General features: G+C 37.9%; 1 protein-coding gene across 6 annotated transcripts in view; it reads right to left on the reverse strand.

Moving 5' to 3' along the window:
• Positions 1-194: 194 nt before the first annotated feature.
• The window catches only part of tyn (trynity), a 196,376-nt gene continuing 170,090 nt past the window's right edge, over positions 195-26,480 (reverse strand). For 4 of the 6 annotated variants that reach the window (XM_087412159.1, XM_087412161.1, XM_087412157.1 and 1 more), the window contains 11 exons: positions 10,160-10,247; positions 9,735-10,004; positions 5,525-5,791; positions 5,091-5,429; positions 4,902-5,021; positions 4,629-4,804; positions 3,914-4,202; positions 3,724-3,805; positions 3,486-3,630; positions 3,227-3,416; positions 195-3,116 (listed from right to left, as the gene is read on the reverse strand). In XM_087412159.1, coding sequence (XP_087268285.1) covers positions 2,965-3,116; positions 3,227-3,416; positions 3,486-3,630; positions 3,724-3,805; positions 3,914-4,202; positions 4,629-4,804; positions 4,902-5,021; positions 5,091-5,429; positions 5,525-5,791; positions 9,735-10,004; positions 10,160-10,247 — 2,118 coding nt within the window. In that variant the 3' untranslated portion in view covers positions 195-2,964. Of the gene's footprint in view, positions 3,117-3,226; positions 3,417-3,485; positions 3,631-3,723; positions 3,806-3,913; positions 4,203-4,628; positions 4,805-4,901; positions 5,022-5,090; positions 5,430-5,524; positions 5,792-9,734; positions 10,005-10,159; positions 10,248-10,805; positions 11,460-26,480 lie in introns of those variants that run through there. The other 2 variants (XM_011068978.2, XM_087412158.1) reach the window with 2 other exon arrangements.

Consider the following 26,480-nt stretch of genomic DNA (forward strand, 5'->3'; position numbering starts at 1 on the left):
CTTTGCCACATTTTCCGTAGCTTTAATTTTTATAAATAATATTTTACTTGCGCAAGCTAATCCCTTTATAGAAAAATGAATCTTATATCATTTACATATTTGCCATATAAGCTAAAAGTTTTGGCGATTCTGTAGGCACTGTACCATTTCTGGCAAGCAGATCTGTAAATAAATGGTTAGAAAGGAAAAAAAGATTCTGTCAAAACTGATCTGAGTTTAATTATTGAAACATTCGCGTATATAAATAGGGTACAAATATATGTGATTGATGCGTATGTGTGTTCATTTCTGAATGTTACTGCACAGTTCGACTTAATAATATATATATAAATATATACATTTTGTAAATTGTTTTAATAAGGAGTCACATAAGCGTTTCTAAATAAATAAATATTGTTTCAACACAATATAAACTCGATAAAAATTTCAATAATTTTAATAATTCTAATAATAATTTACTTCAATTCTTTCCTTTATCGCCTCCTTAAAAATGTATTCTGTAAATTAAAAAGAAATTTCAAACAATTCAATTATTAATGAAACTATCTTTTTTAATCTTTATTCTTTTGATTAAAAAAAAAATCGTCAATTTTGTTTGTGACCCTTTTAGAGCAAGCACCTTAACCGGAAGTCTTAATTTACTCCACCCAATTTATAAATTACGTAACGTCTCTAGAGTAGAAAAAAATTCGTCTATAATATCAAACTGATGATATGACACTATATTCCAAATGAATACGTATTTTTTATTTATAAATTACTTAATTAATTGTAAAGAAATAAAATGATTGTAAAATTGATTCTTATAAAGTGTATATTTTCGAATCAAATACTTTTATTCCTACTTTTATGTTAATATGTTTCCCTCGTCTCAACATTTACGCCATAAATTAACAAAATATAATATACTGAAGTATTTATTTACATATTTATTTTTAAAATAAAGATTTTATTTCAAAATAGATATTTACGTGCTCACATTCATTATGGCAGTATTTGAAGAAGCGAGAAGAATGTTCTGCAAAATATTTATAAATTGAGCGAGTTTATAAATTGAGTGGAGTTAATAAATTGGGAGAAAATATCATTGTCCTTATAGAATTATTCGGCCACTTATCTCGCCGATAGTACATTGTACCTCGAGTATTTCTTGTCTTAACATTCTGAACGCGTACAGCTAAAATTTCAAAGTCTTTCGAGTTTCAGAAACACGCAGAAGACTATCTACATCTCAATAAGTGAATGATCGAGTGCTTCTCTTTTATCATTTCCAGTATCAGTACGAGTTTCACGAGTAGAGGTACTCCTGCTTGTAAGTCTTGAAAGAGTTTTAGCGGCTTCTTACAAGAAGTTCGTACTTTGAGACATTTCCTTTGCCTCAGTTAATTCAGTTCCCAATTCCAACACCAATTCTAATTGCTATAATATTGATGGTTTTTTTCAGATGAATGAAACTTGTGCACGTGAATAAAATTTATCGTTATCTTTTTCTTCGTAAGATTTCTTCTTCTTTTTTTTTTAAAATACGAACCGCTTCAAGAATTCACTAAATCCGAGAAATATATTTTCTCGATTATTCTCTTTTTTTTCCTTCATTCGTCTATGCTTAATCGCTATCTTAATGCTATTTGTATCATTAAAGACGTTAGTGAAGCGTGAACCTTTAAATATCGCTAGTCTTGATACGGGTTACAAATCGATCTCCGTTACTAAATCAAAACTGTCTCAATCGTTTGGACATACCAAAAAAATTTCACTCGAGCAACATTAAAAATAAATTCGTCGCTCGCTCCTGTTCTCCTTGCAACCCGATCAGAAGTAGCCACTAGAGGACACAGTTAGCTGTTTCTAAGAATATTCTTAAATAAAATCTACTGATTGCATTTTCAAGGTGGTCTTAGTCGCGAGTGAGCTCCGCGAAATATGTCGTATGTGTACGTATGCGTGTGTTTGTATGTATGTGTGCGAAAGAGTCGCCAACTTTTCAACACTTCCAACGTCCGACATGCGCAAACTATCATTCAAATTTCAATCACAGTTGCTGATGTAGCATTGTGTTTTCCTCATATGTAAAAATAAATCGCGTCAGCACAAAAAAAAACCAGTCACAATTGCTATTTCAACAATATTTCAGCACATTTTAGTGGCCAAAAATAAATAGCTTATTAAGTACATGCATCCACACGAAGTGGTTGTATATGAAAGCCTGGCAGTCGTCTAATATATTTAGCATTTAACGAAAATGTAATATTGCACTGTTACAATTTACGCATTTGTTATATAATCTGTGATCGTCTTAAAATATGTTACCTTCGTAAAAGTTACGATATTCATGAGCTGTTTCTTGCTAAATATTACTTCAGCTAAGACGAGTCGAGTCATTCTCTTCATCCGAGATCTCGAAATCGCGTAGGTGTTTGCATTTCAATATATGCATAGTACAAGAGATTCATATAATCTTCATCTCGGTCAAAGTAATTTTTAATATTTGCGTAGACTTATTTTCATGCGTTCTATTATTAATAGTTTTAAATAATTCTGTCAAAAATGTCGGTCTATATTAATAAGCATTATAGTGTCACCGATAATATCAGTATTCATTGATATGGTATAATCGATTTCTATAATCGATCTCCGTATAATCATAAATGATATATGTTGTATAGAATGCTAAATGCATTAAGAGTAGTTCAGATGCGCGTCATGATAATATGATTATCTCTTTTGAATATCGATTTCTTATCTTCCATCTCTTTATGTGTGCGCTTTATCCATTGTAGATATAATGAAAATGAACATACAATAGAAATGAAAGGGCGAAGATGAATCCTTTGATAACTTACGACATGAGTATGCGTGTGTGTGCGTGTGAATGTATGTGTGAACTCTCGCACTCTTCGTTATTCGTCATTTTTTTCCATTTACTTTTGCAAATGCGCTCTGCGAACGAATCTTTTTCGTTCTTTAAGGCATCATTTTGCGAGGTGTCAGCCATTTCTTCATATAGTAACAGAAAATCGTAGAAATATAGATGAGCACCAAAAGAGCACACGTCACCCCAAGCGCTAACACTGAAGTTTTCGTTGGACATGGCTCCACAATGGTCACTGTTTTGTCTGCAAACACAATAGCGTATTCAATTTTTGTAGCGAGCGTTAAAATATTTTATTTCCAGGTATACGAATCTGTGTGTGTGTGTGTGTGTTTTGTGTATTCATAATTTTACCTGCTTCGTTAAAATCTATGCTAGCATCGCTCTTTAGAAAATCGGACTGTTTCTCATCGCCAAAGTCGAGAACTAAAATCTCTTGAGACAGAGTCATATCTTCAGCTTTCTCTTCCGTCGAGTTTGCAATACTTCTTCTGCGTCTCTTGCCCCATGATTCCACGGATTCACGTCCCCACTCACAAACAGCCTGAAATGAAAGAAATTATTAGAGGCTTCCTTTTCCTATAATAAGAGAAATGAGAAATCAATTAATTACCGGTTCGCAAGGTCCCAGACAGTATTTCACGTTACATTGGAAGATCACGCCGTAAGATTCGGTGAACCTAAAGGCCTCGTATACAGATTGCAGAGCGTTACCATCGGGAGTGAAACTGGGGAAGATGGAAGGATCGACGGGACATCTGAAAATTTAAATGTTTAAGATTTTGTTAGCTTTTTATTTTTTTTTTATTAAGCTTAAATGAGAAATATTAAACAGAATAAAATAGACTTACCCTTCGTCGTCGATAATTTGAAACGTGCTTTTCGAGTCCTTTGCCATAGCTACGCAACTACGAGCGAAAATGCCGTAAGGAGCTGCAAAATATTAATTTTTGTAAATTGTCAGATACTCATTGTATCGTTATTGAATTAACTTTTTTTTCTTTTTTAAGAGAAAAATTAATTTGCTGAAAGCAAACTTACTGTCTTCTGGGATTTCGATTCTGAATGTCAATTTGTCACCAATGCGTACAGTTTCAACTTCTCGCGATCGGCTGTCGAGGATGCGAATTCTTGGTGGAGGCGCTTCTGGTGCACTAGTAATACTGATCATTTCTGGATCTCTGATCGGCATCATACCAAATGTAATATTCTTCGAGGACATATCATATGTGCATTTAACTTTGTAGATTTTGTCGGCCTTTGTCATTACCACGGAATGATGTTGCAGTACAACCGTGTTTGAATATATTCCAGTCTGAAAACCGTCACGCTGCCATGGTGAAAAGAAAGTACAACAGAGATTATGTACTCAAAGAGAGAGGGACGTGCATTAACGTAAATTCTTTATAGATTTTTTTTTAATATAAAGATGTGAGAAAACAATTATGTTGCGTATTGATGACAGTGCAGTGTGTTAGTCAATGATCAAATGTGACAGATTGAGAATGTTGGGCATGTGATACAATATTTGTAATAAGTGCTAATTGCTTGAGGTAATTTCTTTTAAGCATGCATATTTCTCAGGCATCAATAGAAAATATTGTAATTATAAAATTGTAACATATGCAAGAATAAATATTTAGAAGAATCCAAACAAAATAATTTTCAAAAATTATTACAATTAAAAAAACTCTTTAAAAAATGTATTTACATTACTTTTCAATGTTATTATCATTATTTTATATATTATACTTACCACGCTTTGAGTGTTACAATCTTGTCCGCTCATCGTGAGGTCGAGCCTGAAGAGATCGCTATTAATAACATCAATATTACAAGTCTCAGATCGTCCGAGAGCATAAATACGTCCATTGAAAGGCTTATTTGTACGAACTTGGACAGCAATACGAGTATCTTTGCAGTCAACCGATACTGTAATATTAATCATTAAGATCAATATTAAATTAGACAAGATTGATATTAAATTTACATTTTTATATGATATTATATTATTATATTTATTCCGTACCATCATAACAAGTTCCAGTCTTGTCGCAATTGATGTCATTTCGGGTGAGATTGTTTATCGTAGAATCTTCTGTAGTCTCAAAAACGACCGGCAACGGGTCCGATATTGGTCCAGTACCCTCTAAAATAATAACGTGTGATTAATACATCGCGCATACATGTTTAAATTCTCTTAATCTACATCCCTTACTTTCGCAGAAATTTTCAAAGTAGGTGCCAACTCGTTCTCCATTATCGATCAAAGGCCTCTCCGCGTTAAGATACGTGGAAGGTCCATCTGGGAGAGTCCAATGATCCAAATGGAAGAGCTGACAATTATAAGCCGACCCTTGTGGCGCACCGCGATAAAGGAAAGATCTGCAAAGAAACTCGTTCTCGATTTCGCAGGCTAATCGGCAAGCGGACTCACTTTGAACCTGCAACTCTTTATCCGTGTAATAATGCAGGCCCGCATATTGTGCAACCTTATCGTCTGCCACACCGATTCTGGGCATCTGGAAGATCCTTTGAGCCTTACATGCCTCTTTTCCTATTAGCAACCGATTAAATAGACAAGTTTTATTTCTTTTTCATCGACAATATATCTAGAATTATTTTTTCAACATTTTCCTCACAACCGCTTACCTTTCAGGCATAAATTTTCGAAATAATCCACTCCTTGCGCATCCACGAATTGAACGTATTGACCCGTCGTTCGACGATCTGAATCGCTCAGATGACACTGGAGCGTCACATAATTATATTCAACGGAGCGACAGGTGAAGCGGTGCTCGTTTAAGCAAGCCGCGAGACAAGCTTCCTTTGTGGACGTGTAAATTAATGCGTTGTCCAATCCGCGAATCATTTTATTTGAGATACGCTCGAAGGCCCATGGTCGTAAACAAACGTTCTCTAAAATAATATAGATCTATAGAGATATTTTTACTTCTCTTTTGTATTATGTATGCATTCTAATAACACTTATGATACAATCTGTGCAGATTTGTCTAACGCGTTTTATTTGTAACTATACAAATATTCTAATATATTTTATTATATAATATAATAATTATAATAATTTTACTATAATAATTTTACGATTCAGCTAAATAATATCTTGAAAATTAACGCATTTTTTTCATTTTCTCCTTAAAAACAAATAGAAAAAAATCAAAGAAATCACCAGATAAAAGTCAGAAAAATCACAATTCTGATCCAAATAAATTTATTTATATTCGATTAATACTAAAAGCATCAGGTAAAAAATTAGATCATAAGATAACTAAAAATATTGTTAATAATTTGGAAGATCTCTTTAACTTATTGCTTTCTTTTTTGAAATGATGAAACATTTATCATGATTCCCGGAGTATGACGTAATGAAAAACGGGAGGATTGTGTGAAGCCCATTGCTAAAGATTCTGTGATGAAAAATCATGAGACGCTATCATGTGACTTGGCATCGTTATCTGATGATGACGCACGTAACTACGCTTTTTGGCACATGGGCCCGAAATGTATTTCGGCCGATCCCGTTCGGCGTTCCAATTTCTTTTGTTACACCCTCAAAACTGGCGCTAGAGTTGCCGATGATGGCGGAAGCGGTGCCAACGAACCGCTGGGACGCATGGCTACTTCACGGATGAATCATCGTCGACCGTACAAATTCTTGACCGTGGCCGCTGACGACAAATCGTTCGTTCTGAGCGAAGCTTCGTCAACTAATAAGGCACCCATTATTTTGTCAATCAATTATGTAAAATATTTATTGAATTCTACATTCAATTCTAAAAAATCTTGCACAATTTTTATGGAAAATGACAAAATTGGCTGTAACTTTACTATTTTATAATTTACGTAATAATGATTTGTGGCAAAGTTAACATTGTCACAATTTCTGCAAATAAATCATTTGACTTCAGACGGTTAGTTTAGAAATCCCAGAGTTATCATAAAAAATTAATTTTAAAATTCTCTGACTTTTCTAGGTTTTCCAGATAAAAATGGGAAATTTTCATGACCAATATAAAATATGTGAAAATTTTAATATTCAAAAATATGTAAAAAATTGTAATATTTAAGAATCAAGAATTGTAAGAAAGCTAGCTTATATTATTGAAAACTTAGTAGATAAAAGAAGCTTGGTAGCATAATAAAATTTTGAGGACAAATTCAAGGGTAATTCAATAAAAAATAAATTAGTATTGAAAAAAAAAATGTTATGATGAAAAAGAATGATCAAATGAAATTAATGAATAAAATATAGATTTTAATTATTTTTAAAAAGTTATTTAAAGTACACGAGTTTTCAACGTATTTGACTATAAACGTCAGATATAATATTTAAAGAATTACAAAAATTATTTAGAATAGGAGCAGTTTAAGCGATTGTGAGTGAAAAGTTCCAGTCTCTTTTATATTTTCCCCTGATTTTTCTCGGTTTTCTATGATCAATTTCAATTTCCCTGACTTTTCTCGGTTTTCCAGGTATGTGACAATCCTGTAAATGAGTATTACTTCTTATATAGATCCCAGAAATATGAAAAATGTTTTCTAAAATATCCATTCACAAAGATACAATAATGTATTTTTTCATAGAAGCGTGTTTTAAATAGTTTTAGCTCAGTTCCATTCTTTCTTTTCAAGAATTGTATCCCTTATATATTTTACGAGCAAGGGCACAGCAAGGATAGAACACAAAGACAAACTGGCAAATAAAGTGTCTTTCTTTTGCAAGGAAAATTGAAGAAAGGTAAGACTTATGTAAAATTTTGCAGTTTATAAACGACTTGTAACGATCACTGGAACAAAGCCCATTCTTTTGAAATTTTGTTCATCCTGTTTATCGGTCGAAGTAGGTAGCAAGCGATTTTACGAACACAGAGTGCCTCACAAAGCGCGAAACAACTCACCAAGAAAATCGTTTTACTCATTAAATAGACAACATGCAATTTCTTGAAGCGCAAGAAATTTTCCTCCAAAAATTCCCGGATTATACGGAAGAGCACATGTTAAAATATTGAATAAAATCAGATATTAATATTTAAAGTATTGAAAAATTTCACAAAAAATATTGCTTAATCATATACAACTGTGAGAGAAATGTATTCTAATAGATTAATTAAAATAAATAAGCTACAAAGATTATATTTGCGTACAATGACGTCGATTTGGAAAAAATATTAGGAGGGAGGGGAAGGGGATAAGGCAAAAACATTTCAAATAATGATCTTTTTTTTAATAGTCTTTACATTATCGAAAGAGGGAGATAGAAATGTATTGAAGTATGTAGATTATCTTTTACATGAAAAACAAATTGTACAAACAGAATATTCAATACATGAAATCAAAAAAGAAATTTCTTTTCGATTACAGATAGCAGACGACACGTCTAATTCGCAGCAGAGTAATGTTTACGTAGCGTATCGCCTGATCAATGTTTTCTCGCAATTTTAATTATTTGTAGTTAAAAAATATTTTGTTAAAAAACAAAAGATAAAAATTATTGGAAGATGTCACTTTATCAATAATTTTATTTTATGGGAAGGAAGTGAAAAGTGCTCTGTCCCTTTAAGTCAACGTATATGTCTTGCGTATATGTGTGTATAGCAGAACATTTTTTTTCAAAAGAAAAGACCTTTTTCTTAGAATATTATTAAACATTCAATGCGGCAAAAACACACAAATGAAATAGTATTCTTAGTGTTCCAATGTAATAAAATGCTTTCATAAATAATGAACTGCGGCATATATCTAAAAAAAGACATTAAATAGACTTAAGTTAATATTAGAACCTTCTTCAAAATTCTAAGAATTTTCAAGGTTTGCACACGTGCAGGTAATACCGTGGCAACCTTTCTGTTTAAACGCGTTCGGCTTAGTTCCCGGATACTCGACTACATTTATTGTAAAGCCGATTCAATGACCTAGCCAGCAAAGAAAATCTGAAAAATAAAGGCTATTTTGGCGCGGATATATACAGGGAAAAACGGACAAAGACTGACTACCTGACCACCTATGAGAATTTTCTTGTAGTTTTCTTCTAAAAGAAAAAAATTGCTTAAAGTACCAACATTTAACTTCAACTTGACGCTATAATGTTAGTTAACTACTGTAATAATTATAATAATATAATTATTTTTTATACAGTAAAATTAATTTTGAAATATTATTTCCTAAAAAATAATCCTTGGTTACTTTTGTCGGTATATATCAATAATGTAGCATGTAAAAATATTACATTATCTTTTCTCTATTATGAAAATTTTTAATAAGTAATTTGATTGATTCTTACTGTTTTAAAATATATTATAAATAACATAATAATATATTTTCTGCATTAAATGTATCCGATTTAAATGTATTTGTAAAGATAAATGACGTTTATTGTTTTCCTAAGCAAATCAAATTGTTTTTAAATCTTCTAACTAGCCGCACTTAATAATTTAAACTGTTTTGTTGCCTGGAAGACTTTTTTTTCGTTCGACAAAATGCTGTTAGTTAGCCTTTGCTTTGAAAGTCGTTATGCCGATACTGTCAAACCTATTCGCTTTGAGTTTAAAACGTATCAGATTATCGTATTTCACGGTCTATTCTTCATATTATTCTGCAACGCACACAAATAACGGTCTTTCCCATCGTAAAAATTTCTTGTGTAAATTATCTTTTTCATTTGTCATTTTTCTTTCTCCGTTTACTATGCTTTTATCCGCCGCTTCCTGGGTAACCAGATCACATTAACGAGTATTATAACAACAGCAGTGCATTTATTATTCCACAGAACATTCAAAAATCGAAAAGAAAGAATGTTGTAAGTATTAAATATTTAACCATTAACTAATGCGCCAATTCTCACCGGATCTTATCTGCAATTTTGTCATATAGTACATATTGGCGGCTCTTTGGGGCTGCGCCGCCGGATTCGTGGCGGCCGTTTCGTTCTGCAGCTGGCAGAGGGTGTCTTGCATCGGCGCCAAGGGATTTACGACAAACGAGAACGCGGCTGCCTGACATTCTGCCTCTTCCCTGCACCATCCTTGGCACTCGTACAACGACAGATTCCTCACGCTGTAATAGGTAGTGCCGCGGTAATCGTAGTCGGTAAGCTTCTCAAACGCCGTCCTGGCTGAAACGTGGAAGCAATTTTGCCTCTACAGAAGCATCCTCAGTACATCCTTTCATTACATGAGCAATCGAAAGGTTCTTATAGAATTCTATTCAACATAAATTTCCATTAGAACGTAATGACGAAAGCCTCGACTAATTTTAGAAAAAACTTACCCAACGCACCGTCGCCGCTCGCCAACAGTGCCATGAATATCAGGCTCGCGGCCGTGGCTGTTACCGTTCCGATCGCAAATGAGCCCATCTGCAATGAGAATGAGGAAACCACAGTTACAGAAGCTGTAATTAGAATTAGCCTGACCGAGTATTGTTCTTCGAATTGGCGTGGAGCTAATTCCTGAACGGAAAAAATAATTTTGCTAAAAAATTTTAAATTTTGCTGAATACAAATCTGAAAACCACTTTGTTGGACTATCAAAATAGTTATACCGGAAATTAAAAAATGACGAACAACGCTGCAAAAAAATGTTTATTCTAGCAATCAGTTTAAATTTAGATTTAGAATAAAATTATTTTAACCGTTCAACAAAATTACTTTTAGATCTGTATCCAGCTAATCCAGCAAAACTATAAATTTTCAATTTTTTTTCAACAAAATTATTCTTTCCGTGTATAGCGTCCTACAAGGAATAATTGTGACGCGCCATGTACCGCCAAATAATTAAAATATTGAGAGTACAAATAAGTTTCCGCCATTTTTATCAAAAATTAAGCATTTATCGTGAAAGAAAGGTACATAATGTTTTATTGAAAGTATTGTCGCTAGCCACTACTTTTTCCCATCTTTCTAGCATACGGATACCGTGTTGGAAGAACGCTTCATCTTTTAAGGCTATCCAATTATCGATCCAATTTTTGATATCTTCATATGTTCTTTGTCTTCGACGTCAAATTCACCGTTCTTAAACTTTTGAAACCACTCACGACGACTTCTCTCACTTAAGGCAGCCTCACTATATGCTTCTACAAGCAATCGATGAACCTCAGCTGTAGATTTCTTCAAATTAAAGAAGTAAATCAAAAGTTCCCGCAAATGACGCTTATTCGGCTCAAAACTTGGCATTTTCGCACAAAAAAAAAATATATGATGCTGATACAAAATCGCTAGTATTTCAAGGTTATATTGTTGACTGATGTCCAAACGTCTTACGATATAATGTTTTACATCAGACAATTTTACTCATAGCTTGCTAGTGGCGCCGTCTTTTGTCAAACGACGGAAACTTATTTGTACTCCCAATACACCAGTATATGCAGAAATACACGTAGCGTCATTACTTTTGAAGCTTACCAATGAAGCAAGTCAATACCCCGAGTATAAATTCAAACGATTGTGCGCGCGGAAATTCCACTTCCAGTAATCAAATACACGTTAATCCGGTATAATTCTCGATTACAGTGGATTCTAATGAAAGGGTAAAGTTAATCACTCTGGTTACACGCCTCATCAGCGCGGAGAATCTGCTGAGCGATATGGTCGTTTGTTGAACGAGAATTTAGTACTCATGAAAAGTTCGAGTAGATGATTACGCCGAGATACAGTTGAAAAAAAAAATCGCGTCGTTTGCTATTCCGTCGAGTGTACTCTTGTAATCTGCTCGTTGCAAGCGTGCAAGTGCTGCAACTTCCCGCACACCACGCAGGACTACGTTTTGCTCGCGTTTCACGAGACCGCTTCCTAGTTTCTTCCCGTTGCCGTTTTTCTTTTGTTCTGTTCCTTTCCCGCATCTAGTTACGCGGGAGACGCCCTTCTCATCGATGTTGTAGGTCTCGATCCTCGACAGGACGAGTTCGATCCCCTGACTTCGCGAGATCAACTTTTCACGCTCTCTCTTTGGTATCTCGAATAATTTATCTCGCAGTAATAACAGCGCCGCACAAGAAATAATTTCACCGCCATGCGTGAGCATCGAAAATAGAACGCGCGTATTTCCTTCACAATCAATCTTTTCCTAGCCTGTGGCGGACATGTCACGCTAATGCTGGTAATTTCTGAAACCCGGCCGTTTTCGTTATCGTCCTTAATTTCTTCATGCAAAGGATGTTAGTTTCTTAAGAAACGAGAGTCTTAATGTCTGCAAAATCACAAAATGTTCTATATATCAATACTTTCCATTTGTCTATCACGTCTAATACGCTTCTACAAGTGATAATAAAATTATATGAATCTCCTTTATCTTTTCGGTGGTGAATACGTTCCGCGGATACTCCAAATATCTGAACAATGCCATTATTACATAAATCATCTGCGCGCAACTGTTCATCCGATTTCCCAACAAGTCAACTTTGCTGACCAACTTTCTTCCCGGTCGTGCACGTCTGATTTGCCAGCCTACATTACGATAACAAGAATGCAGATATGATCATCATACCCGAACAGCTCGAGATTAACCACGTAGTTTCGTGGAGTTCGAGGTCACCGAGTATAATAGAGCTCCATTGGAGATCGCCAGAGGGAAGGAGAGCCACATCGTGGCCTGCACCGAGGCCAAAGGTTCATCCTCCCCTCTCCATCTGCGGCCCCGTGGTCTCTCCTCGCAATCCCGCACCCACGAGATGCACGTCGTGGCAAAGTCGCGCGCTAACAATGAGGAATGCGCTTAGGCGCGCTCGGTAGGCAGGTTGATGCACTGTTACGAAGATTAATGCGACTGCCGAGGTGAAAGAAATGCGTGCGCGAGCGCGGAAGGAGCATGGATTTCTTCTTCGCCTTATACGGGGTCACGAGTTACCTGAGAAACTCGGATTTCCGGGATTTCACAGAACGTGCCTTTTCATCTCTGCGAATAAGACGAAGGGTCTAGATGACTTATAGATTTATTAAATTCAGCATCGATTCATCCCAGTTACATCTCAGCAAACAGCTGATACCATCTATTGTCATTTGGATGTAAAAAAAGAGATGTTATGAAATGATGACAACAAATCAAAATAATGACAACAAATAATGTCAATTTGTTTGCTGCGGAATGTCTCACTGGAATTCTCAAGTCCTAAAACGGAACTAAAACGTCCTCACGTTTCTATCGAAATCGAACAGCCCAGGCAAGGATAAATGAACTCTTCGTTATCTACTACAGTCACGATATATTCCCGTGTTCCAATTCACGTCGATTTATATCAAGCGGTGATCAAGATATGCAATATGGTAGCACGAACGACCTTAACAATCTCACGGTAGTGTCTCCCGACCCGTTGTAGGCGCGGGAAAAAAATTATTCCGCGTACGTACGATGCCCCTGACCTTTACGTCACAACCAGTCCCGTCTGGCGCGAGACCTGGTCGACAGGTTCGCAGGCTGGTGATGTTCCGCAGGCGCCCAAGGCACGTTCGCCATGCGAGATCGACACTTCCGGTAATCGTCGATGAGTTCGTGCGAACCGCACGCCTACCGTACTTGACGAGTCGTGTTTCTTATTGAAACGCGTTTCCCCCGATAGCGAAGAATTTCATTACTTTCCGCCAGGATTCTGCTGATAAAAGTCATTATAATATGCGGATACATGATTATGTACCAATTATAGGCGATTGTTAGCATACTCCAGCGATTAGCAAAGGGAGGAAATGAGACTTTTATAGGTTGATGATCGTTTTGCAGTTATGCTTGCTTCTGATGTCGTAAAATAAGCACATTTGCAGATTAAACGAGGAGTCGAATAGAAAAAAAAATCACTCTCGGAAAAAGATTTTCAACATGCATGACATCTAAATGCTTGACAAACAATTAAGGTAATTTTATACTAATGATTATTACGGTTAAATGCATGTCCGTAGCGTTTATCTGAATCTAGACATTCTCGTAAACCGTTAATTATCGAGTCACGATCGCCATCTTTGGATAATGCAGCGTCGTGGAGGTCTCGTACTACATAATTATGACAGGCTTTCGAGAGTCCATCGAGAGAAGATTCAATTACGGTGTCACGACGTTAAGCTGTCTTTTCGTAAAACGAATCGGATGTTTATAGGGTCATTTACGATTCTTGCAAATTCGTTCCGTGTACATTAGAGAGATACATTACCGTGACGAACTGCAGGGAAATACACTCTAAACTATTCTACTATTTTACATAACTTTATTTTACTGCTCCTTTCAGAAAAATAGTAAAAAAAATTTACATAGTATAGTTCCGTTTTTCTCATAAGCTTCTTAGGAAACGCCGTAGACGATTTGCAACGTAAGATAAACTGCCTAGAAGTACTAATTGTAATCATTGTGTTATCGGTAATAAGATGCATCTGAATACACCCTTCGGCTACTGAAATATGTAGATTTATGACCCTTACAACGTCAATGCCGTTCGAATTAATAGCTTCACCAGGAAATTTCTCACATATTAAAGACACGGCAGCTCGTTCTCCATATTATTTCGTATATTTATAGAAGACCGCAACAGAGAAGATCTCATCGGCTGTTAAATATCCATGTTTCAGTATTCCGTAGGATAGTTTCTTATGAGCGTGTACGAAGCCTGATAATAATTGGTCAATAAAAAACATTGTGAATGAAGTATAATTATCTTGATTAAAGCATCAACCGAATGTGAATTGACGTCCCGTCAACATTTGCCAGTTCCGACTTACGTGGTTACCTAGGTGGAACTGATTAGACGGAGGAGAAAATTGTTTACTCGCTGTTGCATCCCCGGCGTCGACGAAAGGGAAAGGGGAAAAGTTTTAAGGAAAGGCAAGATTGTTATTTCTGCTAAGAGCACATACATCGTGCACGTTACGCTCTCACGTATGCCGTCGTTCGTCTTATACCTCGCTCTTTCTATCCCGAATGATGCTGCGATAGGGCGAGAGCCAACCAACGTGTTCTGACTTTCCGAGGAGAGGAATCACTCCTTCTCGTCTAGGGTCGTTTCACACCCTCATGGCGCGAAGCGCTTCCCGTCACGATACTACATCCGCTTTCGTGATGAATCCGACTGCTCACGACTCAAATTTACATGAAAGCGAAAGGCAGACTTTCGTGTGAGCGCATAGTTCACGTGAACAGCAATATACAAGGCAACAATAATGTGATATACGATGTTTGTGAATAATTAGATAATTCATCAGTGAATATATATATGTCTAAATATATAAATAATATATATTTTTTAATTATCTCGTAAGGCGTGTTATTCTAATTTAAAATGAGAAAAAAATATGGAAGAGTAGAATAAAAAATAAATCAATTGAAAGAAAACATAAATAATTTTCTATGAATTGATTCTTATCATCACATATATCTTTGCAGTTTCCGAGTAGCTGAATATTTTCGCGAGCACCGAGTTGAACCGCGATGAACCCGATGAACCACGTACTATCTCCACGACGCACGTAGATCAGTAGCACCAGTGTGGATTCATAAATAATGAGTTCGCAGGAACGAGAATACGAGGAAGGAAGCAAGAGAATGATAGAAAAGAAGAAGCGAAACGAAAACTGGCGTAGAAAGACTGGATTCATAAACAATGAAGGTACGTAAAATAGCGCTTAAACTTCTCGCTGGAAGCAACCGAGATGTTTGGAAAAATATTCGCGGAGCTCGATTTCTTTTTCAATATTTCATCCATCGAATGAACCGTGAAATTGACGGAGAACTCGCTTCTTTCTTCCGTGAGAAAGAGCCGATAAATTTACACCTCAATATATAATAGTGGTACAAGAAATACCTCAAACAAATTCTTTATAATTGATCGAGAGTTCACAGTTGATTTTAAGAATGAAGAAAAAAGTGTGTCGTGTTGTGTGTGTTACTATGATGTTACGCTATTCTAGATAGCGTGGGACTCACCACGATGTTCCGTGAGAAGCGTGATCCCGAGGATCCATTGCCTTTCAGCGATCAAAGCGAATGATAACTTGAAATCGGTCGGTCGATCGATCGATCGATCGATTCGACGGATCGCACATTGGAACGCACACCAAGCGATCTTGATAAATCCTCCAAGTAATTAGCAGCTAGATATCGTCGTCGGTGTACCATGCAGAAGACGGGCGAAGACAGGCGAACCGAAGACGGAACAAGCGAAGTAAAAAAAATATGATTACGCTGCTGTGCTCCCCTGTGGCGGGAGGCTTCGTCCTGGTGCAATGACCTATGCGGCGTAGGAGCCCTTTCGCTCTTCGCGCTATCATAGCGCGGGAATAATAATCAAGGAGGCGAGAGAGAAGCCGACCTTTCGAGTTCTCATCTCCATCCATCCGGGATATTATCCAAGGTAGACGCCATAAATATACTATTCCGGCGCGGCAAGACTTGTCCCACAACGGCGAATATTACAATGATGTATCGTCGTTGTAACGAGTTCTATAAATCAGTCGGTTGAAATAAGTCGCTTACCGAGGACGTTTCTTCTTGTTCTTTTAGAAATTGCGCGAAAAATTGAGAGACACGGTCGTGTTTCGCGTCAAGTTCACGCGCAGTAACGAAACATATGCTAAATAAGAGAAGAATGTTCTCTTGCGAAGGCGGTTGGCTCTCGAAGGTATGAAGAGATCATCCTACTGATACTAAAGAGGATAAAGGCAAACTTTTATAGTTGTGTATTCTGTTAGAAGCCACATTATCATGGAAAATTCTGACATTTAACGATGGGAAGAAACATTCAAGTGAAGACCAAAGATAGACGCGTACAGAAATCTACGGATGTACTTTAAGGTTTCATATCAGGGAAGCGGTAATCAAACGAAGCTCATAAACGGCCTTTCATCTCGCATCTTCATCTTCGTCTTCATTTTCCGTGGAGATTATTCGAGGTTTTATCGTGGGCAAAGCGGACGATTGGCGAAGAAGGCTTGCCTCTCGAAGGCACTAGAGAAACGTTAACGAGATAAATTGCGTTTCAAAGAATCTCGTATATTCTTGCACGCACTAACAAGCGGGTCCTTAACGAAAGTTTTCGGGTTTTCTCACAACTTACTAAGTAAGGATACTTCCCGACGTAGACACAACGCACATCACGAAGCGCAATCGTACAGATTTCTTAAAAAGAAGACTTCAACATCAAAGTCTGATTTCACTTCAGAACTCCATTCGTTCTTCATAGAATGGAATGAGAAAAGGGAGAAGATATGATGACCTTCGAGTCAAACCACCCGTAGCCTTCGAATCGACACTTCTTGCTCCTCCACCGACATTTCACATTAGGAACATTTCGTGATTGACGATCTTGCGCATTATTCAAACGAGATTGCTCCGTCCTTCGTGACGAGCAGGTCGATGGCATGGCATACTGATGCATTAACAATGGTAATATCACGTTTAAGCGAGATGAATTAATTACCAAAGAAGACGCAAGAAAGGCGACGGTCAGGAAGGATGTCCACGTTTATCTTAGATTGAGGGTTTCGCACAGCTGAAGAAGTTATCGAGCAGACAACTTCATCATCTCGCATCGGACACGGCCCCGGATTTCTTCGTCCTCGACGAAATTAACCTCGAGTTATGGTCGGATGGAAAGAGAGAAACGGAGTACAGAATGTGGAATGTGTGTCTCGCGTTTAAACGTGGCGGTTTACACGTAAACCTGAATAAGTAAAACGTCGACTCGCGTAAGACAGTGATACGAGGATAACATCTGCGGCGAGGTAATGGAGAGACACGAAAGAGAGAGATTACTTTTCTGCGGTTATGAATCGGAATGCGCGTGTAAATCATTCCCGTCCTGAAAGTGGACAACAATTACTTAAACGCTTATAGACTACTAGGAAAATGCAAGCCGGGCTTTACAAAAAGATACCTTGATGCGAATACGTCAAACTAGTAATGGGATAAACAATTAATGACTTAAAAATAGAACATTAAAGAATAATTACATATAATCAAGGTATAATATAAAAAATATTATACAATATTAAAATAAAGGTAAGATTATGAAATTGTAAATTAATAATAAAATTATTCTTTTCTCATGATCGCTTAAGGTAGTAAAGGGAGTCTTCTGCACGAAGGCTCGATAAACGTTCGAACCATTAGACATCTTGTCAGCATCAGGTCGGGATGAAATATTAAATCTACGGCAAACTCTCCAATGTATTTACTGGAAATCGAGCGAATGGATTTCAGGAAGTACCTATCAATTTCATCAATTTGATGTTAGCTTGGCGGATATGCATGAATTATCGTGGTCTCGATAACAGTGTTTAGCTTGCGGAAAGAGGAAAATAAGGTAGAAAAGAGAAGGGAAAGAAGCAGAAGAAAACCAGCGGGGATAGGAAAAAGAGAACAAGGAGTCCTTCCGCAATGAGGCCGCGCTTATCTTCTCCGTAAAACAAAGTGGCCCGCGGCTATTCCTCGCTCCATTTGCACGAGATAATCTTAATATCCGTAGAGCAAGGGAAGGAAGCAGTTGTGCTGTATGATGATGGAACGATAACGCAATCTTGAATCCTTCGAAAACTAGAATTTGAGAAAAATAAAGGTAATACGAGATACGTCACGAGCGTTTTCGTGAAGATTTTTGCAATTTTTCTCGTCGTCAGTGCTATCAGCGCTACTTTATAAGAAAGTATAAACGTCAACCGTTAACGGAAAAACTTGTAGCCGTGTCGAGGGAATATAATGAATCGTTCGGTTAATTAACCGAAGTTGTATTGCGCAGAGGGAATGTTCCGTTACATTGCTCTCCGGTTTACGAGGAAAGAATTTGTCAGGAACTTGTCTTACAAGCTACACGGAAGCGACGACCTTGAAGATATCACCATGAAAAGTAGAAGCCAATGAGGAAATTTTCACATCTAGAGACCGGATAATTAAACGGTGACCGTTACCTCTATCTCTATCTCAATCTTAAGGCAAAGACTCGCGTAATAGGTTACTTTACGGGAGTTTAGAGAAAAACGGTCTTGATGCAGCGGTTGCTTCCTGGATAAGAAAGTCAATAGATCTAACATTGACAACTTAATAATTCTGCTAATAATTTTAAAAATTTAACTAATAACAAACTGGACATATCAATCTGTGTTAAATATACCTTTTTATAGATTAAAGATTTTCAAAGATGTAATAGGTACACTGAGAAAAAAATAACCTAAATTTAAATAAATATTTATTTGAATACCGCTAACTAAACATTTATTTACAATAAATAAATATTTACTTAATAAAAAGAAATGATTGTTAAATCAAATTAATGTTTTTTGTACCGAATAAATATATTTTTATTTTTAATAAATATTTAGTTGGTACTATTCAAATAAATATTTATTGAAATTTAGGACATTTTTTTCTCAGTAAATAAATAAATTTTACATTATTTTAATTTGCTTTTTGATGCTTTCTTTTTGAACAATTAATAGAAGAAAGTCATGTTAACAGAATTTTGTCTACTAAGAGTAATCTGATAATTTGCTGTTGACTGGTCCGCACTTACGTGACTTAAGTCACTTTAATTGCCCAACTCTGCATGAAAATGGAGACAAGCGTTCGAAACACGCGAGCAAATTTACATTTCTCGAGGATAATATTATTAATAATTAACCGCAATGACGGTCGCATTATTCCGTATTATAACATAATGAAGCAAAGGACAAACTTGAGGACAATGTTGAAGGATGTTGAAGGAACGAAGTGCGTCCTCGCGTTTACAGTTAAGTCGTTGTCGTAGCGGATCGCAGATTAATTCTACGGCGTTTCCCTGTGTTGTGCTTGCCATGAAAAGTCGCAAGAAATTTATCCTGAAGAAGGGAAGAGAATAATGTAGAGATACAGAACCAAGGTGGTATCGCGTCGACCGTTACCGTTACTGACGTATGCCAGCGATCTAACGTAACTTACGGACGTGAGTCGCATCTTGAAATCACTTTGGGATCACATTCGCTGATGAGAATAGGTGCAGTATCACATGCTTTCAAGAAAAAGCTCTTGAAGAAAGTGCGAAATTCTGAAATATTTCATTCTTTATTTCCACGTGAAAGAATGAATTGTTCGAAAATTTAATTTTTGAAACGACGAGGAGAAAGAATCTGTTTTTCAGCGATTAAAACAATTTAATGAACTTTTAACCCACTTAGCGAATCGCAATTGTGTCGTATGAATTTAATTAAGCTGGAAAGTTTGTACACCAGTCTGCAAACAACCAATACAACTGGAAACGACGCATGCTACCAAGAGTGCGGTAGCCGATCCTGCCATCGTCGAAGACATTACGTGGTCGTGCTCATGCAAGATCTCAAGTAGCTACGAGGACATTTTGTCCCCTCGTCGGGCGCCGTTGCAGCCGGCGTGTTTCGCAATTTTTGCGTTCAGCATCCTAAGCTAATCTCCTCTTCGCCGTACTATCTTTTCTCTCTCTTTCCCTCTCTATCTTCTCATCATACTCATCCGGCTCCTCCGGTTGGTCGATGCAAATGGAACGACCGAGAATAGGAGCTCAGCAGAGCAAAACCAGCGAGGCAGGACGGCGAGACAAAACGATCTCCAGGAGGGACCCGCTGTATCGCTCAAGGACACGATCCACCTCGAAAGCAGGCTCCGTGACAAGCGATAGAAGAAACAGTAGGAGGAGAAGAAGAAAAAGAAGAAGAAGAAGAAGAGCTATGACTAGGAGGAGCTGAGGAGAGAAATATTTGCGGATCCTGGTGCGCGTCCATGGTTACACAAAACCGCTTGTTCGCAGAATTTTTTTCGATTAACCGCGGTGGATGTTGCCACCGGAGAAGCTGCCGCATCTACCGATCCTAGAACAGAATGCGATCCGGCAACTACTGGGAATGAGCAAAGAGAGAAGAACAAGGAGGAGGAGGAGGAGAATTCGTTTCTCTATCGTCTCTTGAGATCGCGGTGTAGATGCGATAAATTAATGCTCTTGGGGGCGGTTTCGCCGACGGCAACACTTAGGATAATTTCCATCCCGTGTCCCTCTAGTCAACATCGCCGGCTCAAGTGCGCTCCCGGTGAAACGTGGTTTCGCGATTTCGAAATGCTTTTACGCTCGAGCATATTGTAGAAGGTTAAGCGTAATGAACATCTACGCGAGTCTTCTTCATACCGGAGAATCGGTAGTCCCATTTAATTCGCGTTAATCGTCTCGCAAAGAGACGATTCTTCTGGCCGCCGTATGCCGCAGCTACTAATCTACGTTCCCATTCGCCGAGGAAATTTCTTCCCTTTTTCGAAATTAATACTCTCGACTCCGGATCACTCTTTTTTCTGTTAACTTACGGCACGCTGGACCGCGGTAATGTCAGTCGACAACTCGTATCAAGCGCGACAGATGAGCCCCATGCTCCTTCTAGGATGCATCGCTTTCCTGAACGCAAACGACCGGCGCTCGGCCCGGGGTTCAACGAACCAGTCGATAAATTGCGCGTCTACGATTCTCCCCACTTCGCAGACGCTAGTCTCTCATACTCGGTAATTACGGATTCGCCGGACGACTAATGGCTATTTAGAACGGACCAGGCGTGATTTAGCGTCCCGCTCGAGTACCTTGCCCTACCCGCAGCGCGGCGCACCGTACTTTTCGTGGCTCGCATTACAATTGATTTGCATTACAAGGAAAACAGGCTCCAAGTTAATAGACTCATGCCTAGAGAAGGAAAAGCGACCAGGTTCAATTGGCATGATCCTATCTGGTTAGACATTTTTTTTTATCACACCGCACCCGCTGGCGACCGTGCGCAAAGTAATAAATTATCCGAGGATTACGCGATGAATCTAATTATGAGTGGTGCAATTGCGATTGCGATTTACGCTGGACTGTTCTGGCCGGACGTTCGGCCCGCGTATACGTAATTTGCATGTTAATGGAACGAATAATAATCACGCGTGCTCGAAGCAAGAGCACTGATACCGTGGTGTCTTGCTCGCATTGTAGGAGCGCCTACGTAATTACGTAGGCTTGATTTGAAAAAGCAACGACTTTAAGAAACGTCGAACCGCACGTATAATTTGTTAATTTCAACAGAAGATATTTATAACTATAAGCGTCTCTCACAGATGTGGTTCGCGGTCTTTTAAAATGCGGGTCAACGTTGACGCAGCGGGTGGAGAGACTTTCACTATCCTTCGCTATCCTCAAGTTCGAGGTAATCTTCATTATCTCGCTTATGTAATGCGATAGCCACGAGAACAATGGCATGGTGTCTCAGTATGCGAATCATCCGTCAGAGTTGCCACGTAAGAATAGTAAGTGTTCAGGAGGTTCGAGGTCCCGCACATGGACCTCACAGACGAGATCCCAACCTTCGACGATCAAGTTTCGACGCAAGAAGTTTCCTCGTTCTCAGGAAGGGAAACGAGCCGTCGGAATAAGAAAAGAAATAGCAGCGGGTGTAACCGGGACGCACGATTATGCGAACCGCCCGCGGTGAGCGAAACGAGCCGTCGTACGCTACTCAGTCGCAGCGCATGATGCATTAATGAGAAATGATCCCGAGCAAATGAGTTACTCGGTTGACGAACGAGCGTGCGAGGCCGAGTTATCGGATCAGAGCTACATGGAATGCACGTAACGAAATCAAGTGTTCGCAACCATCGAGGTGCGAATGCAGGTGTGATGGGCAGCGAGTGTCGTTCCGGGAAGATGAGTAGCATCTTCGTGCGGCACGAAGAATCTATGGCGCGTGTACGCTCGAGATGTACGAGCGTGAACGACCTTGGGCACTGAGCTGAGCTGCTCGCCGATGCTCACCTGTGACCGGTTTTGGCTGATTCGCTGCTACTGGTAGCGGGCGAAAGTGACAGCCGCGTTTTTACGAGCATCCCGCGAAGTCGGGGGTCCGCGATTACTCGTGGGATAATTGGACGTGTGGAGCCTTTTTGCGCTCATCCTCTATTTTAATTCGAATGCGTGAGATAGTTAAGGACGAAGGTGTATAGCGTTATAAAACGTATGTATATATTCATATATCGAGTGCAATAAAACACCCTACACAATGCGAGGCACAATACATTTTCTGAATAACACCTCGTTAAAGTAAGACACATACTTTTCCGGCCTTTTAGCGGGGTGATATATATTTATTTAGTTAAAAAAAAAAAATTGTTATAATCACGTGCCGCGTTTTATTCTGCGTCTTCCATCTATCGCTGATGTATCAAAACAACAACATGATGTACAATCAACGCACCAGTAATCAACGCAATTCAATTCATGGTAAAAAACACGGCGGGCGTCTTACATGGATGTAAAGATAATGATGTAAAATGAACCCAGGGAGAGAGTTAAGGATTACACGGTCGATCAACACATCGAGGAAACTCTACGCAAGCGAGTCGGTTATATCATTCAGCCAGAGGCGCTGAATAATACATACATTGTAGGTTCGAATCAATTTGCCAACTTATGGACTGGCATTCATTTCTTGTTTGATTGATTTTGATCTTGAATTTTACTGCGCGGCAATACCATCTCACGAACGGAATTGAATTGATTTAAGTGTATCTGCGATACCTTGAATCAACGGCGGAATTACAAACTAACCGATGAGAAATGTGCAAAATCAGTGCATAAGCAAAGCCGGAAAAGTCCTTTTTGAACAAGCTTTCCGTGTAGAGGGAAGAAAGAAAAAGAAAGAGGATATTGCGCCTTCTTGCGAGACTATTACGCTTTGCCGCCGGCACGACCGGTATCCTCCAGAATTGCATTCATCGCACCCGCCACGTCGCCATTGCGCCGGATACACCGGCTGCATCAACAAGAGCTGTATACTGTGTAATCAGTCCGTAGGCGCGCTTTCCGATTCGCTGCAACTAATAGCCTCTGGCGTGACGGTGTTGTTAGAAATATCGTCAGGAAATAGAGATAGAAAGATAAGATATATTTATATATTTTATACAAGGCTGAATATGTATTTGAAATACTTTTTTATTTGAAAAATGATATTTGTAAGACAATTGTATTTGGTATTTTGTATTTCATAGGAGCATATAAAAATATAATACAAAATACACTTGTATTGCAAATACTATGTTTTAAATAAAAATATTTCAAATATGCCCAGCCAGCCCTGATTATATATAAGGGAAAGTGGGGGTAATTGTGCGCATCCTGGTTTGGTACTTTTTCAATGGATGAAGACATCACTGTGGTGAAATTTTTACGCAGGAGGTCGTCCTCTTAAGATAAAAGATACGACATAAATACGTTACTAACCAGGGAAATACAAAAAAGTGAAATCACATCCTTTCTTGTTATTTTAGCGGTCAGGAAATAAAGTGGTACGTTGATATTTTTAATTTATTTGATTAAAGTTGCATACGTTAAAGTATGTTATTATGCGGCTTTTGAGCTGTTATTTATTAAGTTTGATTAAGAAATGTTGAAGTAATCGTATTTCATATTGTCAAGTCGCGACAGGCAATTGTGCACAAGCGTTTTGAAATGCCCATAATTACCCATCTTCCATATAGTATATGACTAACATTAATTTTTTCGTTTTTTTTTGCATTATTATTTCATTTTGCCAAAGTCTACGTATATTATTATTATATTAGTTTTGTATTTTTGCTTAATATATGTAATACATATTTATATTGCAATATAATAAATATATTTTCTAACTTCTTCGTCAACATTCCATAATTCATTCATTTCCTACGACTTTTACTTTGCGCACAATTATCCGAAATTTTTTTGCTTTTCCGTTTTTTCCTTTCTGCCAAATACAATTTTATTGAATGAAAATCTGTTCGATATAAGGATATAATCCGTAATGGTAGAAGAATGTTTACAGTTTCTATTTCCATACTTATATCACTTTAAATTTATTGGAAAATCATTCCAATAAATTTCCCTTAGATGCGCACAATTCATCCACTTTCCCTTATATATATAGAATAATTTTGTCGAATTATTAAAGTAATTATACAGAACTGTAAAGCATAATAAATAAAGCAAAAAGTTTTAGCAATCAGCTTCAGCATCCTATATGTAATTACTTTGATGATCTAAGAAAATTATTTTAGACCTGCATTTATAACTAATTTTTTAGATACTTCAGCAAAACCGTTATTTCTGTAGGATTAAGCTTAATGAAGCTTCTCTTTCTCTCTCTTTTTCTTTTTTCGCGGTTTTTATAGGTACGAACAAAAATAAAAAAAAAATAATAAGAAAAAGAATGAATTTTTGGCTATTAAAAGCTACTCATGTTATGATTTGCAGATGCTGATGGATTATTCCATCATCTGTTCCGAGAGACAGAAGATTTACGATATTAGTTAATAGTTAAAGAAGGTAATCTAGAGAAAGACGCGCAGATGTTCATTCCCGAGTGACCTTCGTTAACGATTACTTCAATGAGTTCTCGTCGTGTTTTTTTTTTCTTTCGACTAATGACGCATTCGACTAATACGAAAGTTTCTTTGATTTCGAATTACTATATTCCTTATTATTCCAATTATCCAATTACGTAATTATTGGAATGCTATTCTAATTATCTTAATGGGCAATTCCCTTGTCAGAGCTAATAACCACCTGCAGTAGATTAAAGTAGGCGAGATCCCTGTACTTTCGTGAGAACGGCGCCTGCTACCTATCTCTTGCTCATAGCAACTATGCCGGATGCTCTTACGGTATGTATATCTCACACACGGTATATAAACGTTACACCATCAGAAGGCAACGTATACCGCGAAAAAAGGCGGATTAAAAGCAATTTAGGGCCATATATTTCCCAAGACGGATATGGATGGACGCAGCGCGGTGTATATACTCGCAATAGCATGCAATCAATCCGCGAGATGACTTCGTGCTTCTTGCCAGTCTCGCACGACTAACGACATACCTAAGTAGCGCTTTCTTAGGTAGCGGTTCACGGGCGTGAACCGCATTTCATCGAGAGCGATGCTTCTATTTTTCTGCCATATCGCAACACTCGATAATTGGCTTAAAGTCACTTGCGTTCTCTATGAATAATTACTTGTGAATAATCGCCAGTCACGTGAATGCCTTCGGACATCTCATGCAAAGGTGATCTGCTAACTGCCGTTTCTTAAGAGACTAAATGAAGACTGCACAGGAGATATAAATTACCGGACCTTATTTGCGGGCTTCGAAACAAAAAGATCGCGAGGCGTCCCGGTACGAGAACGTAACGGTAAACGCAAAAGGCACCGAAACAGCAGGCTTAAGCGGCTACCTCTTACGACAACTGGGTGTTCACCCGAACAATTAATCAACGACTTCCAGTGCGGTCGTGTGATTGTAAGTTTTCGAATCAGTCAGATTTTGCCTCGACTCACGAAGCGAAGGTACCGTTATTACGCAAGAGACGGCTGTGAAAAGGAGGAGGAAAAACGGTAGACGCGAGCACGAGCGCACCTCTTTCTCCTTCGGATCGTTTTTTTTTTTTCTTTATTTAACTCACCTCCTGCCTCTCTTTCTCCTGCTCCTCCTCTTTCCCCTTTTTCCTCCTCCTACGCTTTGTTCGCCCACTCGGTGGTTACGGAGAACGGTTCATCGTGACAAGACTTCTCGCAGTCACAACTTTCTGCGGCTTTCAACGCCGAAAAAAATCCGATTCCGGAACTATTGCCCAGAT

Source organism: Acromyrmex echinatior, chromosome 12 (assembly GCF_024713525.1).
Source record: "Acromyrmex echinatior isolate Ae372 chromosome 12, ASM2471352v2, whole genome shotgun sequence".
Lineage (NCBI taxonomy): Eukaryota > Metazoa > Arthropoda > Insecta > Hymenoptera > Formicidae > Acromyrmex > Acromyrmex echinatior.